Source organism: Notothenia coriiceps, unplaced genomic scaffold, assembly GCF_000735185.1.
Source record: "Notothenia coriiceps isolate Sejong01 unplaced genomic scaffold, NC01 NC01_scaffold00004052, whole genome shotgun sequence".
Taxonomy (NCBI): domain Eukaryota; kingdom Metazoa; phylum Chordata; class Actinopteri; order Perciformes; family Nototheniidae; genus Notothenia; species Notothenia coriiceps.
Window position 1 is genome coordinate 489,926 of NW_011336753.1, and position 21,039 is coordinate 510,964.

Below are 21,039 nucleotides of genomic sequence, written 5' to 3' on the forward strand. Positions count from 1 at the left end.
CCCCCCCCCCCCAGATGTAGCAGTGGTGGAGATGAGTGACACTTTCTGCCAGCCCTCCCTGTTCTACCACCTGGGAGTGAGAGAAAGTTTCAGCATGAACAATAACATAATACTGTATTGTTACAAGCAAGATAGTGATCTACCGGCTGTTAAGGTACCTTAATGACAACACATTATTTGCATTTGTGTTGTGAATCAATGTGATGATTTCACCAGGGAGTGATCAATGGATTACAAACTGCCTTTCCAAAAAAAAATCAGGTGCACTGTGTAAAATAGTTAATATTGATAATTGGAATAATAACTGATAATGTGTGGCATGCTACGCACCACTTAAAGAGGCGCTTGAGGAGAGTCTTTCATTATTAGTTAATGAGTGTGAGATAATGGGAGCCAACAGAGACACACAATTGATTTTTGCCCTAAACTCACTTAAGTGTGTTGATCTGGACAAGGCTGCAACCATGGCTGTAATTATTCATCATTCTGCTGATTCTACTTTATGGCTAATCGATGAATGGTTTTGTGTTTAAAATGTAAGAAATTATTGAGAAATGACCATCACTATTTCCTAACAATGAAGGTGAATATTTTCAGTTTGTTTTCAGGCCAATGGCACTTAATCAGAGTTGAGTAAAAAACAGTTAATACCTCTAAAGGAAATCATGTAATTCATGAAATGTTATAGATGAAAAGAGATTTGATAGAACAATACTATGTTGATGATAAAGGCATTTGAAATCACAACCAAATCCATTGTTTTTGAGTCAAATGAAATGAAACCTTAAGCATCAAAAGCAAAAACACATCCATGATTCCTCAGCCCGATCGAGGTCCCCATAGTGTGTATTGAACCCCGCATGATTGTGTACTTTTTCCCTTTAGGAGCAGTGTGGAAGCTACACGTTCCTCCCTTACGTAGTGTCCCCTCAGGGAAAAGTGTTTGCCTGTGATGCTGCGATGATGAACGGTATCAATGAGTTGATGCAGCCTAGTTTCCTGCTGGAGCCCCTGCTGACCCCGCTGGTGGACAGACTGGTGCATCTGCTGAACAATGTGCACGTTCAGTCCAGGTCAGATACACACAACAGGGCTTTGTCTACCATCGTGTGCTTCACCAAAAACGCCATCGTCTCAGATTGCACATGCATTTGTAGACAGACATTAAAATGTTTTCTCCTCTTGTGCTGACAGTGAGTACTTCCGGGAGTCGATCATGCACGAGATCCGTATGGCACGGGAGCGGTTTAGTGGTCAAGCCCTGAGTGAGGAGCTGAGCCGCATCCAGAAACGCTTGGACAGTGTCGAGCTGCTCACCCCTGATATAGTCACCAACCTGCTGTTGTCCTACAGAGACAATCAGGTGTGTGTTTACGTCATAGACTGCACGGTTTACGTGTGCATATTAGTAAATGCTCTGACATGGAGTGTGTAAAAGCTTATGGGCTACAACCAGTTGTTATTCTATTTCTTTAGTCATCTTTCAAATGATTTAGTTTGAGAAATGTATTCATTTCAAGGCCAAAAATGTCATATTACAATTGTTTGAGAAAAATAGCAATTAACCTAATATTGAAGATTCATTGAATAACAAAACTGCACACCTTCACATAATCAGACGACAACACGTTTGGGATTTATGGATCATTAACTGATTAATTGACTACATTTAAGGAATTTTTGCTTAAAACACAATAAAAACCAGTGTTTCATGGTGACAATATTAATGTTAAGGACATTCGAGCTGTCAAATGAGCGGTTTGCCAGTTGCCAGTATCATAAAGCTGAACCCTCTATACATGCACATTAACTATCCACATTGCAACAGTAGAAACTACAAATCTGGTTAAAAATCAGCAATGTTTCCCTTAAAAGTAATCAGATATGACCAAAGCTCATGATCAGATTGCATGTCAGGTGTGATGTAGACCACAATTAAGGTTCCAATGGTTATTGTTGATAAATCTAGTATTCATATACATTATTAAATGTAATTAGAAGCATGTTCAATAATGCATTGTAATTCTGCACCCTCTCAGGACTACGATGCCATAATCAAACTGGTGGAGACTCTGAATGACCTGCCCATGTGTCTGGTAGCCAGACATCAGAATATCAAGTTTAACTACATCTTTGCTCTAAACAGGTACCCATAAAGCCCCCATTGCATTTATAGTTATTTTTAGTATAGTATTATAGTCTCTGCTCTTGTTTAGATACAACACTTTTGTACCATTCCCAGCCTGTAGCTTGTATGAAAGATATGAGGGATTTTGTTCAAGCTTATCACAGCTGATATCAACAAATATTTCAGGAGGAATCGCCCTGGAGATCGCGCCAAGGCTTTGGATGCAATTCTACCCATCGTGGATTCGGGGGTGAGAGTGGCGTCAGACATCTACTGCCTGTGTGGAAGGATCTACAAAGACATGTTCATGAGCTCTGGGTTCACCGATGAGCGCAGCAGAGACCAGGCCTGCTATTGGTACAACCGCTTTGTGTTTGTGCATATTACAAACTGCTAAAAGTGGCATTTGTATGTTTTCTGTTCTTTGCTACATACTCCACTTAAAAGTACTTGCTTATATGTGTTTACTGTTTATGTTACATTACTATTTTGGCGTAACTGATTCCCCCTATCTGGCAGTGTTCAATTATAATCCGTTATTGCTCTGTTTATATCATTTGTCAGGTATGGGAAAGGGTTTGAGACAGAGCCAACTCTTCACTCGGCCATCAACAACGTGGTCCTCCTGATGGCAGCTGGACATGAATTTGACACTTCTATTGAACTGCGCAAAATAGGTGCTTACTCCTTTCTGCTTTCTTTATCAGATAGAATCAATGACACATATCGGCTTCGATCAAATATGGCGGCAATACAAGTTTATGGTCTAAGGATTTATTGTGTCAATGAGTTTATACTACTTGCACATTACACTTTATGCTGTAGGTGTATTACCCTTATACTTAGTTATGATGCAATCCATTATTTTAATGTGAGAGTCCACAATTCAGGCTGGATTTTAAAAGTTTAAGATACAATGAAATATGGAGGAAACCAATCATTGAAAAGCTTATTTCATGTCAATTTCCCAATACACATCATGAATTCATTTATTTATTTGTTCATGTATCATTTAGAATGTATGTAGTGTTAAATCAGTATTGCCTTTTCTTTGTATACCTGCTCGGCGCCCCAGAGAATGACTTATAGTTGGACACAGGGCAGCTGTCATCTGTTGATACACATATAAGCCTTTTAGTTTCTAAATATAATCGTTATTTCGTATGAATTTGTTACTGAATTGTTTTGCTCTGTGTTGGTGTTCAGGTGTGACTCTAAGCACTCTGCTCGGTAGAAAGGGCAGTTTGGAGAAGATGAAGGATTACTGGGATGTCGGCTTCTACCTTGGGGCAAACATCCTCGCTAACGAACATCGGAAAGTCATCATGGCCTCTGATAAACTTTACAGACTCAATGCTCCTGTATGGTGAGGCTTTAATTCTGGATTAGTGGTAATCATGTACATTGTTGGATTAAAAAATCTAAATCCCTTTGAATAAGAAAGCATTCAGAGGGATTTTGGTCTTATAGCCATATTATGTTTTTGTGGATTAATGAGTTTAATACTTCTTTCAGGTATGTGGCATCCATCATGGAGACGTATATCCTGTACCGTCAGTTTACCAAGCTTCCCGAGGTGAAATCTCCCAAACAGGAAACTTTGGACTTCTGGATGGAGCTGCTTTTGCAAACCTGTAAACCCACCGACTCCACAGGCCGCTGCCCAGTAAGACCACACTGATAACGTTGACCCTTACTGTAACGATAAACATCAAACTTCTCCTCCACCCTGTGTCCGTTTGAATCTTAAGGTCAACACTCAGTGCTGTAATGAATGGATAAAGAAAGAGAAAACGTGAAAAAAGAGAGAACATGTTGTCCTCTAATAAGAAATAAAAGATTGTTTTTTGGTTATTTAAAATATTGGTAACAGAATCTGAATGTTCTGCTTGTCAGGTGCTCATTATGGAGCCCAGTAAAATCCTCCAACCAGCTATTGTGTGTGTGAGCGAGGAGGATGAAAGCCGCACTGTCCAGTTGAGACACGTCACTCCCTTAAAGGTATGTTGCCCCCTCCTCTGTTAGAACCACACTCTTATCTGGATACATATTTCCTGCAATACAAAACAGAATTTAAAATAAATGGTATTGTGAAAAGCAAGTTTCACAATGATTCATGACCCAGTGAATGTTTAATAGGATGAGTGTGTGGGTGTGTTCAATGGACGTCACTGTGTGGGAAAAATGACCTACTTCATACCTCAGGACCGTTTACTTTCTTTCCCTCTCTTGTATTTCTCATGCATGTAAATAAAAGCTATGCATGTGTTTCAGCAGTCAACAATCTTTATCCTTCCTACTTGATTCCACAGAAAGGCTTACACCAGTGGACTTTCCCAGCCTCTGCAATTCGGGGAGTGAGGTAAAGTGCAGTTCAGCATGTGCTAACATCTCTCAAATATCTGCTCTGAGTTCTGGGTGTGTTCAAGCCTGCAGCGAAGCCGTCAACACAAAGGTTGTCTGGGAAACCTTGGCTGTCTGTCAGATTTCTTCTCTGTTGATATAGTGGCAGGCTTTGCCTCCTTGTTGTTCGTATAGTCCTTTGATTTCCCTCTGGGTACTGATCACTGCTGCTGTGTACTTTGGCCTTGTATTGTCTGCCGATTTGCCACTTGGGCTGTTTTCAGCAAATACCCAAAACAGTCAGCTGCTGGGTCACTAAAGAACACCAAACAAACAACCTTATCAGATTGTAAATGTTTGGGGAAAATACGAGAAACATGTTTTTCTTTTGTGAAGGGCCTTACTCATCAGCATTTACTGAATGAATCAATGGTGAGTCTGTTTAATCAAAACAGATATCCTCTGTATTGCAAACATTAGCTGCTGGTTCAGAAAAGGGATTGAGTCTCGGTTACGGTTAGCACACTTCTATGTTTTTGCTCTGCAATGCATATCATAAACAATTGAAGGGAGTATAAATGTTTCAAATCCTTATTTGCTTTTTCCCCTCTTAAGTGCTTCAAAGATTGATGAGCGCAGCTGCTTCCTGTATGTCCACTACAACTCAGATGACTTCCAGCTCTGCTTCCCCTCCGAGCTTCACTGCAAAGGGTGAGTCACTAAACCATTGGTAAAGAAACAGCCGGTCAGAGTGTGTGAAGTGAGGCAATGCGAATGACTTGCTCACCGACCAACTGACGGGCTGAATAGAGAGAGAAACAGCCCATCATTACAGGGTACAGGAAACTTATCACACGTCACCAATAGGTAATTCACCTTTGCAGACTAAGGTACAGTAGGTTGCCTAACGTGATGAGTTTCATTGAATAACATTGAATGAGTCATGTTTCCTTTATTTTACTTTTGGAAATCCCCTTTTACATATTTTTCTCTCCGACTTAAAGAGTCAAAGCCAACTAAAAAATAAAATAAATGTCTAACCTCTGTTGATAGATTCAGTTTCGGGCGACCCACTGCTAAAACTTAACTGCCACGTTAATATAACGGACTGACCTCAGAGAACTCCTCGTACAATATCCTGGTTAATTTAGGACTGTAGATATTTTCCCTCGGAAGTCTCTTCCAAAAAAAGGGAAGTCAAACTGAAGCTTTCTGCATAGCTGAATGCTATTTTTAAAGAAGAAAATGATTGCTTTATTGAGATTTTGGTCAACTGATCCCTTAAAAATGCCCTCTTAAGGTTTCCGTTAAACAAGACTTGTAAGACTTAGTACATTTCCTTCCTCATAGAACATCTGCAAAGCCAACTGTTGAAGTATTGCACATTTTGCATTGTACAGATTCATGATTTGTTGCTAGTCTTCTTGTTCACTGCCACTGCCTCCACCATAGACTATCTATGAAGAATATCACCTGCAGCTGTTGATCAAGGCAACCGTTTGAAAATGTGTCAGGACTGTGTATATCGTCGCCCGCACTCGTGCATGTATGCTTTTGTATACTATATAAACAAAAAGGCCACACTTGTAAATCATTGCACTGTGGTCAAAGCCTGTGAAAGTCGATTATATTCATGAAGTTTATGTTTACTTCCACATATTGGGTGTAACTTTCATAGGTAACTTCTTTGGAAGTGTCAGGGCATGTCTGACGGTTGGTATTTATTTCCTTTTTAACCATATAAGCGCATATTCTCATCTACATAAATGTCTCCCTACACTTTTCTCTCACTAGTTTCTGCGAGCTGGTGAACTCTCTGCTGCAGCAGGCTGAAGACCCCGCTCAGGACCTGAACCATGTAGCAGAGGGAGTACTAGAGGTCAGTCACAGTACTCAATTCCTCTTACGCAGAGTCCTCTCTATTTTAGGTCTCAGTTGCCTCAACAAGTTAGAAAATACCAGAAGTCCCTGAATGAAACATCTGTTCTCTTCACATTTCTCTATCCTGCGTGTGAAATTCCTCAAATCTCTCCTGATGCTCATACTTTCTGATTCATGCCGTCTTCACTCCTATCGACAGTTTGTCTACGAGACCAATGAGAATGGCGACAAGGTGCTTCTGGGTAAAGGGACGTACGGTGTGGTGTATGCTGGGAGAGACCTGAGCAACCAAGTGCGCATCGCCATCAAGGAAATCCCTGAGAAGGACAGCACGTATGAGAAACCAACACTTTTTTACTGTTTTCCCTCTGGAGTCGTCGCTTTCTGGCAGACTTTAAGCTGCACTTTTTCTCACAAGAAGGTTTTTCCCTTAAAGGGAAATTCTTTGGCAGAGAAACTCCTCACTGGCATGCTATGGATCCCCAGTGCTTTATACGAATCTTAGGGGAGATTTATGAGTTTTCCGACTTCTCATTCTTTGTTTGTTCCTCTTTCAGCCACACAAAGGCTGCACTGCAGTGTCATATGAAAATATTTAAATAACTTTTTAAGCATTTGCATTTGTATCAAAGACGCAACACAATATTTGTTTGTCTTTATAAAGCTGTGGTCTTGGCAAAAAACAAATTGGGAAATATTGTGTCAAATCGGTAGGGGCAGAGGTTAACAGATAAGAAGTGTTGTGACATACCGGTATTGACCTCACCATGACACTGAAAAAGGGAAATAATGCACACTCTCCGCCTCCTTACACTCCTACTTTATGTTATTCATTTTCCAAAAAGACAAAAACACACACTAAACAAAGTTGAAGAAACATTTGACTGATGGCATTATTATTCAAATGTGTACAGATATTGGGATAATATCGTTATCCCTAATCTATAGGCTTTAGTTAGAGAAGTGAAACTGCCCATGACCATTATTTATACAGTAAGAAATCTAAAAATCATAGTTCAACTTTTTACCTCACTGTTCCACTTATCATGCTTTGTTATTTTCCAGGTACTCCCAGCCCCTCCACGAGGAGATAGCTCTGCACAAGAGGCTAAAACACAGAAATATTGTCCAGTACCTGGGCTCTGTCAGTCAGGATGGTTTCATCAAGATCTTCATGGACGAAGTACCTGGAGGTATGAATCCTGAAATGTACACTTTTGGCCTCAAAGAGCAGTAGAGGGTAACTGTCCATTACTGGATACCATTGGCCAAATCCACACACACACACACACACACACACACACACACACACACACACACACACACACACACACACACACACACACACACACACACACACACACACACAGGCTATAAATATATAAAATAAGGTGTTCAAATTCAAAGTTAAACACACACACAACTTGCAGTATGAGACTTAACATATTGTATCAAAAAACAGGAAAGTCACCAGAACTGACTGATGCTGTCTTAAGCTAATATTAAACCTGAAGACCAACTTTACACATGTGGTAATTTAATCAAATTCTGTTTTATTTTTATGCACTCACTTCTGCTAATACTTACTCATGCCTTTTCAATGTTTCCACTTTCACTTTTCAATTTCCCAAAGAGGCCCAGACTTATACATCAGTGTTGAAATGTTTTCATTTGATGTACAAACTAATAGTTATACATAAGTACATTTGTGTCACTAGAATTCAGGGGTGTCAAACTCAAGGCCCGGGGGCCAAATCCGGCCCGCGACTTCATTTTATGTGGCCCCGAAAGAGCTTGCAAAGAATAGAGTTTATTATATGGTTACATGCCACTTTACAGAAGCAGGTTGCCCATAATCTACATGTCCCACAATGCATCTCGTTTTGTGACATGGCACTAAAGAGACTTGCAATTATTTGCCCTGGACTTCTGCTTTCAAACGTAGTTGGTAGTTAATTACTAAGTTATTACCCTATCCGATAATAATCCAATTCAGAGGCAATAGTGTAGTGTAATATAATATATCATTTTATATATTATTTTTATATATGTATATTTATATAGTTACAAACGGCCCTTTGAGTGCAACCATAATGCTAATGTGGCCCGCGATTAAATTGAGTTTGACACCCCTGCACTAGATGAAACAATGTTCTTTGATACTTTCCCTGGAACGAAAATAGACTTACAAAGAAGTCATGCCCTGCTTCCTTAAAAAGTGCCAACAAAAAGAAAACCCGCCCCTTCTTTCAGGCTGTATTTCCCTACTATTTGTGTGACCCACAGGATGATGCCCTTATTACAGTCCGTTGTAAGGAAGTTGAGTGTCTCTCTTGTGTTCAGTGGAGTTGTGATTGTGTAATATCAACTGGAAGCCAGTTTTAAGAGAGTGGGCGGTTTCCCACATCCTGCTCATTGAAGAAAAATCTCTGCAGACTATGGCATGATTGATATTGCCACAAATTGCTGAGAATTAACGTATTCAACAAAAACAGAATATTGCATTTACCAGCACAAACAGAAGAAATTATGTTTATTCCCTTCACTGCCTTCATGTAGATGTGAGAAAGTGTTAATCGGCTTAATTAACATGATATTTACTGCTTGTAGGAAGTTTGTCATCTCTTCTCCGCTCCAAATGGGGTCCCCTGAAAGACAATGAAGCCACCATCATCTTCTACACCAAGCAGATCCTAGAGGGGCTCAAATACCTTCATGACAATCAGATAGTCCACAGAGACATTAAGGTGAGCGGAGCACCATGGGACTTCTGCCGACAAATGGCCAAAATGAATGAACAATTTGATCCTTGTTTTATTGTCTAAGATGTTTGTATTTGAGTAAAATCATGTGGGCTTTTTGTCTTTGCTGCAGGGTGACAATGTATTGATCAACACTTATAGTGGAGTGTTAAAGATCTCTGACTTTGGAACCTCCAAGCGGTTAGCAGGGATTAACCCCTGCACTGAGACCTTTGCTGGTAAGATGCTCTCTACTCTTAACTCAATCAGAAGGATATACTGTCATTTTATCTGTGGACTGATAACAGTGGTTGCATTTTGATCCCCTTTATGATTATTTTCAGGAACTCTGCAGTACATGGCCCCAGAGATTATAGACCAGGGGCCTCGGGGTTATGGGAAGCCGGCTGATATCTGGTCCCTGGGGTGCACTATTATAGAAATGGCAACGGGCAAACCACCCTTTCATGAGCTGGGAAGTCCGCAGGCAGCCATGTTCAAGGTAAATAAGAGAAAGTTGTATTTTAGGTTGATGTTTATACATATATATATATATATATATATAGCTCTACATGCTAGCCAGGCTTTCAGGAAAAAGTCCCACATGATGGTGTTTGACTGAACTGGATGGATGGATGAATGGTGTTACATACTTTAATGTCACCAGGAGGATGAGTTGTAATGACTATGACTTCTTTTTATCTAGCACCATCATCAAGTCAAAATTTGAATTGACTTTGTTTAGCGCTAATTGGCAAATGCTAGCATGCTAACAGATTAAACTCAAATGGTGATAATGTTAAACATTAACATGTTAGCATGATGATGTAAACGCCACATAAATTATATTACATACATTTGGGTTTTTCTGTTGTAATATTCAATACGAGTTGTTTTGTTGGTACTTCCATATTATTTATTACCAATTAAGTTATAAAGTTACGAGTTTACGTAAAAAGGTCCCAGTCAAAATGAACGCTTGTTTGTCGATGCGAGTGCTTTTCGGATGTCGGAATTTTGTAATTACTGTTGCGTGAACACAGCATCAGTACAGCCTTACAGAGCCAGGACACACAGGACAACAAATACAAATAACTTATTGTTGTTTAAATAAACATAAAACAAATATTTTAAGTATTAATGACATTTGATCAAACTCTGTCAGTAACATGTACATTATCCCTTCAAGGTGGGCATGTTCAAGATCCACCCCAAGGTGCCAGAGTGCATGTCAGACGAGGCGAAGGCCTTCATGATGAAATGTTTCCTTCCGGACCCCGACGACAGAGCCACGGCCGCAGAGCTGCTGAATGACACTTTCCTCAGGTCGTCCCCCAGGAAGAAGGCCAGGACCCCGGAGGAATCACAACCTAAAGAATACCTTTCTTCTGGTGAGAGACTTAACACTCACTTACTGCTTTTCTTTCTCACATATATTGTCAGTTCTTCATCAGCCAGTTTAGCTCACTTTCTTTGTTCCCATTACGAAACGCTTTGTCATTTCTATACACGTTTGTTGACATTTGTATTGTAACCTGGTTAATGTCAGATATCTTGAACTCATATCTAACCACAATTTTGTCTGGTTTTGCAGCTGATTACCAGCGCAGCCTGTCTGTACCTATCTCCATCTTTGTGGAGGACACAGATTCGTACTCGGGTTCGATTGACCTGTCCTGTTCCCTTGACCTCAGGATGCACCAACTCCCCCTCAGAGTAATTGAAACCTCTGAGAGTATCAACAGCTTTCTGTCGTGAGTAACATTATTGCTCAACAGAAAAATAAAAAATGTACTATCTCTACGTCAACAATTGTTTTACAGGATCTTAGATCAGGGGCAAACCACAGAAAAGGTTACAGTCATATAGTCTTGTGAGGCTACATCCTGTGTAGGCGTCAAAAGGGTGCAATGCCACTGTATCGAATGCCACAGTCTACAAAAGACAATGTATAACTTACATAATGAATCATCAATGTCTTATCTTCATTTATTTTTTGTGTGATTTCTATTTCACTAGATACATATCTATCTTAATCTGTTGATCTGATGTGATTGATCTCTTTATTGCCCCCTTCTGCCCAGAATACCAGAGGACTCTCCATTAGACATGGGCAGTCCATCCACCACAGAGGAGAACGTTGGTCTTTTTATGCTGAGGAAGGACAGCGAAAGGAGAGCCACACTACACCGAGTCCTCACCGACTACATCAGCCATGTTGTCTCTCATATACAGGAGTCTGTGCCCCAGGTGGGTAAAGCAAAGTCACAAAAACAAGAGACAAAACATTGTCAAATATATAACCTTCATGGCTTCCTTCATAACATATACACTACATAGGATGTCCTATGAAGTATAGGGCATCTCACTAATATTTAGTTTCTCTTTCAGCTTTTAAGTTCATTAAAAAAGATTAAATAAACAAATTCCAAAAAACGGTTCAAACAATTCTTAGTGTTAGAACCATTATTGGTTCACTAATAATTAAATTCCTGTGTAATCGGCAATGACATTCCTGTGTAAATGACAATCTCTGGATATGATCTTAGTTGGATATTACACAAATTGTCCAGACTTGCCATTATTTGCATTCCCAAAAACCCCAAAATATGAAACCTTGGTGTGATCCATCAATTCGGGTTAGTATAAGAGTTGGCTCGTGAGTTAATAATCTTTAGAGGGCATTTCTGCCTTTTTATTTAACATTGGGTGTGGCATTTGTTTTCCATATTTCCAGAGCTGTTATGTCCCCCAGAACAAATACAGCAAGAAAATTGTAAGCTTAGGCGGTTTCTCTCACATTTGTTTTATGTCAAAGAATAACCTAAAATACTCTGGAAGTTATTATATTAATTTAAATATCATACTGATAAAAAGGCTAACATCTGAAAACCTATTAAGCAAATAAAAAAAAACATGAAATAAGCAATTTTTTTATTAATTCCCAGCCATGACTATGGAATATTTATTTTTCTCCAAATGAACTTTTTTGATCTTAATGGTGTGCTGTGCTAATGCTGTTTTAATGTGTTTTATGGAAAGCACGCAGGTGGTATTGTATTATGGCATGAAGAATTTGTGTTTCCTTATGTTTCCAACATTTTATTTCTGTTTCAAGCATGGCGAGGGATCATCGCTGACTGCAGATCAGATCACTGAGCTCGTTCACTGCCTGGGAGACAACATCCGCTCACCGGACAGGAAGCAGCTGACCAGCAGCCTGCTGCGCCTCAGAGCCACCCTGCTGGCTGCTGCAGTGTCACTGAACGGCCTGCAGGCGGTGCTGTTCAGCTTCCAAGATGCAGTAAGTTCCTTCAGAGTCAACAATGGTGATTATTACACTCCTGTGAGCTATAGACTAAGTTACATTTCAATCATGTTGAACTTCCTGCTCTGTTTCCAGGTGAAGAAGGTGTTGAGGCAACAGCAGGTGAAGCCTCACTGGATGTTTGCTCTGGACAATCTGCTGAGACAGGCGGTGCAGGACGCCATCACTGTGCTGCTACCAGGTAGTCCTTCATCTTATACTGTGTGAGTTTAGTAGTTTGGATTATTTTATATACTCATCATCTGTGCCTCTTCCATTCCTCCCACCTCTCAGAGCTGAAAATCCAGCTGCAGTCCTCCTTTGAGACTGAAGACAGCACTTCTGAGGAGCATCCTGCTGACCCAGACACTCCTGTAGTCATTGTCCCAGACCAGGTGTGGGCTCCACCATACATGCAGCAGACAACAGCCTCCATTTATGAGATTCTGCCTACTGCAAGCCCCGACTCCCCAACAGACCTGGTCTTCAACAGCAACTGTCCCCTCAGTGAGAAACTGAGAGACATGCGGATAGAGACCAGCAGGTAGCTTTCAGGTGTTTTCTAAATGTATAAGATGTTATGTTCTTGTTACATGCTGCATCAATTTAGTTGATTTGAGAGATGCTGCTCCAACAGTGCAACACAATAAAACAGATAAAATATTGGAAGTAAATACAATAAAATCGACCTGGGGGGACAGAGCCTTCTCCGTCGCTGCCCCCTCCCTCTGGAACTCACTCCCACAACCCATCAGAGACTGCACCGACCTCCCCAACCTTAAAAAAACTCACAAAAACTCACCTCTTCAATCTGGCTTTTAATTTGATTGTTTTTGTATTATTTGACTTTAACTTTAACTTATATATTTATTTGTTGTTCCTTTCTTCTCTTTTCTTTTCTCTTCTCTATTATCTGTAAAGCGTCTTTGAGCACCTGTAAAAACGCTAACAAATTAAATCTATTATTATTATTATTAAAATGCATCGCAAAAGCAGGAGTTTGCTTCAGGAGTTTTTTTTAAAAAAAGACTTCCACCGAGCTGTGAATAGCAGTTTGTATTATCATAATGTACATTTATTCTGTAGCATTAAAAGGCTGTGTGTGTGTGTGTGTGTGTGTGTGTGTGTGTGTGTGTGTGTGTGTGTGTGTGTGTGTGTGTGTGTGTGTGTGTGTGTGTGTGTGTGTGTGTGAAATGCAGGCTATTGACCATATCAAAAAAATGCCTCCAACACAGGCTTCTCTATTAAGCGAAACACAGTGATTATTGCGATTTTAGGCTGACACTGCTTTCTGCTGAGTAATGATGGATGTTTTTGTTTCAGACTGCTGAGTCAGCTGCTTGAGAAGGACAGTGAGTATCAGGAGCTACTGAGGAACTCTGTCAGGAGGAAGCAGGAACAGATAGATGCACTGATGAGAGCAGCTGCCACTGAAGGTAAGGTTGTTGTTGTTATGTATGTTGAGACGGTTATGGCTAAAGGAGACGAGTTAATACAACTACTCTACACTAATACACATTCTGTTAAAAAAAGAGAAGCTAATTTGTTGATTGAATTGGTGAAATCAAGTCTGTGTCTTTGTTTTGATATTCACATGTAGGGTTATTGCCAGTGTTTTCTCATGGAAATGTTCCACACAGGAAACCTATCCAGTAAAAAACGTGTTGATGAAAACACAAAAAAATGAATTTTTACTAAAAGACAGCAGTTTTGTGATATACCCAATCAATATCTAATATATAAAATGGGCTTGAACAACTTATCCAATCTTTTGAATGGCTGTTACATAATCTTCTCCCAATAGCTTTGACTTAAGTCAATACAAACATACCAATCCAGTACATCACATTCTTAAACAACATTCAAGAATATTTATTGATTTTATCTAGGTCAAACATCCATGTCAACCATCTTAATCTAGCTAAAGTCAGCATGTGTGTTATGGTTCCCCTGCTTGTAAAATTTAGAGTCATTTTGCTGTTTTGTGTTTCTCAAGTCATGTGCCATTAATGTAAGGAGTCGTTATCTGGTTGGTAAGGGTTCAGCGTAAGGTCAGACGATTAAACGTGCAAGCTGACGCATGACCAGTATTGCATCAAGGGACCAAGCCCTCTTTGGATTATCAATACACTCAGTGATTTCCCATTACTGTTTCTCAACACTTGTACCAGTGAATCCCCGGCACACCTCAGCTTCAGGCGCTGGATTATTTCTGCATGACTGGTTCTTGTCGGAGGCGTAGACCTTAAGACCGGCAGCTAATGTGATCAAACTTGACTTGGCAGTTTGGATAATGATTTTAGAGTCTGCGTGCAGAAACATGACAAGTGCTTTTATAGTTTGTAACATTAACACCATAAGATATTGTAATTGGCACCAACCAGTCTGAATGTTTGTCATCTGTTTACATTATAGACGGTGGATTGGCTAAACGGAAAGGCTCAAATCCAGAAGTGAGGGCTTTGGTGCGCTGGCTCGAGTCTGTCCCTGTAGATAAAGACACTATAAATAAGGTAAACTCAATTTAAAATAAGCCCTTTTCTTTACTCCTGAAGCTTCTAAGTGTTAGTCATTTACACATGATGAATCAACCTGTGTGATCCTGTTTTCTAGTTGCTCTCTCATGAGTTCACCTTGGACTGTCTCCTTTTCATGGCCTCCAGGGATGACTTGATGTACTGTGGAATAAGGTGAGCTGCCGCCACACATCACCCTCACTCTATCTTTCCATGCAGAAATATAAGAGGGGATTTCACCCAGAGATGGTGTCAGAGAAAAGATGCAGTCTATCTCGTTAGTTTGAGTTTCATCAAAAAGCCCCGGTGGTGTTAGAGATGGCACGCTTGTAACACTGTATTTCATTTTCTCCAAAATTGCTTTTTCAGAGGTGGCATGCTGTGTCGAATCTGGGCCGCCATCAGAGCTCGGAGGAAGACACAGCTCAGCACACACAATGAGGACAGTGAGGACAGTGAGGACACTCTTCTTTAATGGCTGCTGATGTTGAACATCAAAGGACAGATTTGTTGACGGGCTGGCCCCGTTTCATCTGGAGGACGAGAGGCCGTGGTGGACATACAGGGATGTAAAGCAGGATAGATTGTAGTCATGTTGTTGAACTGTAAATGTAATTTCTTAAAAAGAGACTTCTTGCCGTTTTAGTGCATATCAAATTCTTCCCTTTCATTTCAGATATTTCCAATATTTCATATTTTTGCAGGGCTTTCAAAAATGGGATTTTATTATGCCTTTTTTAAAGCAGCTGTCTTGAAGAGTATTTATTTATCTGCAAAAAACATGATAAATATGTCTCAACGGTGCCTGTTGATGATGCTGTTTTACTCTGTGTTACAGAAAACGTGTGCGTGAGATTTTAAGTGCATACTTTATTTAAGTCAAATGTCTGGGGGAAAAAACTGATTGTTTGTACATCCTGTTAGTATTCATGCGCAATAAACAGGAACTTAAAATCTCTTGGACTGGCTTGTTATCTACATTTATTTCAGTTGGCGCAGAGTCATGTAGGTTGGGAGGAGTGACGAACCGGTGACCAGTCTTAAAAATCCACACATGTTCCCTCATCTGTTTTCACAATGTTGACATCTCCATAGAAACAGCAACACTGTGTGTGTGTGTGTGTGTGTGTGTGTGTGTGTGTGTGTGTGTGTGTGTGTGTGTGTGTGTGTGTGTGTGTGTGTGTGTGTGTGTGTGTGTGTGTGTGTGTGTGTGTCGCAGCTGTGCTACTGTGTAGGTCTACTGTTTGAGCCTTCTTGTTTTCCTCATAAATCATTTGTACTACTCCTCACTTCAAGGTAAAAGTGTTGAATTTAGGCTTAAGGATTCACGAGTTGGGCTTAAGTAATGTAAGAAATGGTAATAAAAGAGGAGGGAAAGGTCAGGATCAAAATGTTGTGGGATTGAGCTTTCAGCAAAAACATTTCACACCTATTTAAAAAAAGACACACTTTTTCCAGTGTATCGTTATTGCCTAGTAATCTCAGTGGTCCTGTGTGAGATAAGAGGATGTTCAGTATTTTGATAAGTTCAACCAAGGCTCGTTGTCAGCACTAGTGCTTTGTCAATAGGAATATGACTTCATTGAGAGACTGGGCCTGGCTTCTAATCACAATGTTAGTCATTTGTAATGTCTTTGTCATAATGTTCTGGTGTAACAGTCTTTTAATGGATGTGTTCACATGTATTGTACAACCTATGCATCTGAATGGTAAGGTAAAGTATATGTGTATATGTTTGATAACCTCCATGCCGTCAAGAAAGTTATTCAAATCAGCTGCAGTGTGTTGCAGCATGTAAACGACAGCAGCTCCAACTATAACTCAAAACAGCCATTTCCCCTTTGTTGTGTTATTGCATTAATGACATTTGAAATGAATTCATTGAGCACCAGGTCCTAAAACAAAAGTCTCCCAAAACATTTTGGAAAGAATACTGTCAGGATTCTCACAGTGAAGAGGAAAATCCTAAAATACCTCTGAAATAATTTAGAACGCTGAACAAATCCGAAGGTACAGAGCCAATAAATCATGCGAGACGTCCTCCTCCTCCGTCCTTGGAAGGTGACAGACAGGAAATTAATAGTCTGATATTATCAACTAAATTCAATTTGGCATTACCCTGTCTCTTCACGCCACTACCCTGCCTCCTATGTTGTAAATTAATGTGATGAATACTCCAAGAGATATCCCCTGGATACATGACATTGGAAAAGGTTGTTCCAGTTTATACATGCTAATGGTAAGCATAGTGGAAATGATCAGACATTAGAATTTTGTAATATACTCGTGTGTTGCTGACTGCTGCATGTGTTTCTCTTGAAAACGACAGCAGATATTGTAACTTCTAATTCCTTCTTCCTCTCTGATTAAAAGAAAGTTAGATAATCATTCATGGTATTCACATGGCTCTCTTCTGTGGTCATGTTTAGCATGCTAACGTGCTAGTGAGTCACAGTGCCTTACAGCTACAAGACAAGCAGCACTTTAAACTCATTTCCTAATTCAGATAATTAAATGTAATGTGAGTGTAACCCCCTGAGTCCCCCTTTTTCTAATGAGCTTTATAACACAATAGCTTTAGGATTGTCCGGCTAATAGGATGCAAACTTTTAGCTTTGATCAGACATAATGGTGCACGCCACTGAGTCAGTGTCAACGTGGCTCATGTAGGAAACTGATCTATTTATAATAGTGAGAGGACTGTCAAGGTTACAGTGTCTTGTCATTGTTCACACTAGAAATTGAAATGTTATCCTACAGTCCCATGTCACTTGTTAGACAATTTTATCCAAAGCAACTTCCATACTCAATACTGTGGGAAATCCCCACAAGAGCAATTTGGGGTGAAGTGTCTCAGGGACACAACGACATGCTGACTGCAGTGGGGTTTGAACCTGTGAACCCCTGATCCGCACACCAACGCACAACCCACTGCACCACACGCCTCCAATGCCTCCATGTATTCTATTATTATGTATTCATTGTTTACGCTAGCAATTGAAATGTTATCCTAAAGCTCTCTTTTATTCTATTATCATAAACAAATGTTTTAACTTATCAGACATTAACTTCTCTAGTCTTATTCATATGGCTGGGGGGTTTATGTATCTCTATATAAGGAATGTTTGTTTGTGTTATCCTTAGTGTTTCTCTGTTCGTACTCGCTTGTATTCTACAGTAAATCCCTCTCTGTTCTGTCTGGGGGTGAGGCTAAGCCACTGATAGGCAAATAACGAGGACCGCTGTCTGGGGGATTTTGGCAGACTCTTGGGGAGATTGAGGACGCCACACAGGGAGGCCCAGAACCCCGGGGATTACTGATTTCATCCTCTCTTCCTTGCCAGCTCCTATAGGACGGGTCACCCCACTGTCCTGGTCTCAACTTGCGGCAACACGCATAGCCATTTCTTGCTTGATTTGATGAAAAATGCAGAGGTGAGGTTGCAGCATGAATCAGACTTTTATTTCCACTCTGATACATCAAAAGTGGCTCTAGTCTTGAGTGCACCACCACTTCGAGTGCTTTTTCATTTCTTCTTTGATGTTTCTTTCATAATGTAAAATAAAAACCTAACTGACAAGGTGGTTGCTGTGTTTCTAATACTGAGGTCGGTATGAAGTGTGTACTCACATGTGTAAATGCCTGCAGGTAATCACGTTTACTACACGTATCAGGTCATTGCCATTCCCCTCATTATGTTCTTGCTTTAATTCTTCTCCCTGCCATACAGTTTTTTGACACCACAGTACAAGTGTGCAACATGATCACAGAGCAGATAATGAGAGCATTCTTTGCATTGCTGTTACTCCCCTGAGCGTTGATGACACTGATACTGTGTTGGAATTTCGACATGTACATAAATAGTATGAATTCGTCTTGACTCTTGGATTACCTCACAGAGGCTTCAGACTGGTCAGGATTTGTTTACATAGAGTAGTTGTCATTCACAGATGTTTTTAGGAAATGTTTTGCCAAATACATGGCTGCGGTATTTGCCTCCCTCAGGACACAGAGGAATTTTGTTATCTTTATCACCCTCAGAAGGAGGAAGGAATTTTCTTTAAGAGATCAATTGCAAGCTACTAATGTCATGTTATCTCTTTTGTTCCACTAAACCTTTGGAAAATAATGGCCTTTAAATAGCAGCCAAAGGCGATACACCACTGACACAATTAATGGACAGCTTTAATGGTCACAGCTGGACAGAAATATTCCCTCACAAGTGCTGAGGCATATAGCATTAATCCTGTAATCCAGGGAGGTGAATTAAAACAACTAATCTTATGCGTGTGTGCATGTGTAAAGAGCATGTGTGCACGTGTGTGTGACAAAGCTTCACTGCAGCATGACCTCAAGACCTTTCACTCTTTTTGTTATCTCTGTTGTGTTTTCTGACACTCGGGAGAGAACCCATCCATAGGACACTGCGTCAATGTTTTCTATCACAGAGGGCTGAACTTTGACTTTTTAGCATTATTGAGACCTTTCCAAAGGTAACAAAAGTTTATGAATTTGCACCCATGTATTAGAAGTGGAAAGTATATTGCATTATATAACTTTTATAATATGTTATGGTTAGTCTGTGTCCCCCCTTCCAATTTTCTCCAGATTGATGTACAACAACTATTGAATAGATGTTCATACAAGTTTGAGGAAAAAAGCATGGAAAACTAGAGTTTGGTAACCCTTTCACTTTTCCACTAGTTCCGCTATGACGTTTACATTTTTGTGATTTTAACAAAATATTATTGCCAGTAGGTCAAACTTTTCAATCATCCAGAGACCAACCAAATATTTGGTTAAAAAATGATACAGACATGAATGATTCTCAAACAATGTAATTACTTTAGTGATCCCTGAATTTCCCTTAAAGGTGGGGTAGGTAAGTTTGAGAAACCGGCTCGAGATACACTTTTTGTTATATTCCATGGAATGCTCTTAACATCCCGATAGCAATGAATATCTGAAGTGCTTTGACAAAAAATCCATAAAAAGATTTCATCTGTGGAAGCCGTAGTAGGCCTACTGTAAAAAGCACGACCAATCATTTTATCCGGCCCGGCTAAAATAACTGGATGGCCTACCTGCCTGTCAGCCTTCCATCTGTGCACAAACTCATCGCGTGCCCTCATTGGTCATGTAGCATTGTCACTGTTAGCATGTTGAAATGCTGACAGCATTTTTTCTGCCTTAATACAACCAGAGAAAGTTTAGAAACGTAGTAACAAAGCATCTGTGAGAAAGCCACCAAGCTGCTGGCGTGGCTGCAGACTTGAAGTTGTTTTCTTATCTGCCTCTTCTCTTTCCTTTTCCCCCTGTAAAGCACTTTGATTCTTCTTTTATGAGCACTATAAAGCTCGAAGTTAACTTGCTTGCTCTAGACTAGAGCACGGTGCCTCATGATGACAGAGCGTTGCTGCTGCTGATGCTCTCTTGTTTGGCCAGTTTAACCTCACTGAAACTTTGTCTGGTGGTGAAGGTTTCCATCCTTACAAATGGACACAGAAGTCAAGGGAAGGCACTCCTACCTCTCATTCACATTTTTTCTAGCTCCGCTATTTCCCTCCTCTCTCTCTCTGTCTCCGTCTCTCCCTCTCTCTCTGTTTCTCTCTCTCTCTCTCTCCTCATTGTGAGTTGTCATGGAAATGAAAGCGCAGGGGAGGGGGGACTTCTATTATTGAAGCAGTTGTGGGATTGGTAGTGGGCAGGGAGTTGGGTATAGTGAAATGGAGCGATTCATGCACTCATAAACAGAGAGTGCGGTGGAGCAGAAGGGAGGTGGTGGGGCTGGGGGTGCGGGAGAGAGAGACGAGAAAAAGGAGAATAGAGAGGGGCCCCGGGGGTGAGCGGAGAGAGGAGCCAACTCCACGTGTTTTGGCCCTGCTTCTAACTGATAGCACGTTTTTAGACCATTACGTCATGGTCTGCCAGGCTCTCCGCTGTTTGAGACATACTGCTGCAGAATCACATTCCTCATACAAGACGGCGAAATAAGCCCCTGGCAATGCCACCTGTTGTTGGAGAGGCCAGGAAAAAATGTTCAAGGAAGATCCGTGCAAGAGGCGTTTATGAGCAGTGGTGGGCTGTGTTAATTAACGTCTGCATTGTATGCCGTATGGAGA

The 21,039-nt window shown here is 40.5% G+C and overlaps 1 protein-coding gene across 2 annotated transcripts; it reads left to right on the forward strand.

The window, feature by feature from the left end:
- Window positions 1-17: 17 nt before the first annotated feature.
- Window positions 18-15,879, forward strand: LOC104941909 (mitogen-activated protein kinase kinase kinase 5). Of its 2 annotated transcripts, XR_797950.1 has the most exons (28): window positions 18-154; window positions 886-1,073; window positions 1,195-1,363; window positions 2,040-2,146; window positions 2,315-2,485; window positions 2,693-2,805; window positions 3,335-3,494; window positions 3,644-3,794; window positions 4,025-4,129; window positions 4,441-4,490; window positions 5,087-5,182; window positions 6,266-6,350; window positions 6,552-6,685; window positions 7,418-7,545; window positions 8,963-9,099; window positions 9,227-9,332; window positions 9,438-9,595; window positions 10,283-10,484; window positions 10,688-10,847; window positions 11,178-11,343; window positions 12,212-12,397; window positions 12,497-12,602; window positions 12,695-12,944; window positions 13,724-13,836; window positions 14,816-14,913; window positions 15,014-15,090; window positions 15,286-15,780; window positions 15,845-15,865. XR_797950.1 is itself a non-coding variant. In XM_010767076.1 (27 exons), exons 1-27 carry the CDS (start codon window positions 32-34, stop codon window positions 15,389-15,391), a joined length of 3,645 nt encoding a protein of 1,214 aa, XP_010765378.1. In that variant the 5' UTR covers window positions 18-31; the 3' UTR covers window positions 15,392-15,879. The 2 variants fall into 2 exon arrangements, 1 of the variants encoding a protein (XP_010765378.1); XM_010767076.1 differs by having other exon boundaries at window positions 15,286-15,879.
- Window positions 15,880-21,039: the final 5,160 nt, after the last annotated feature.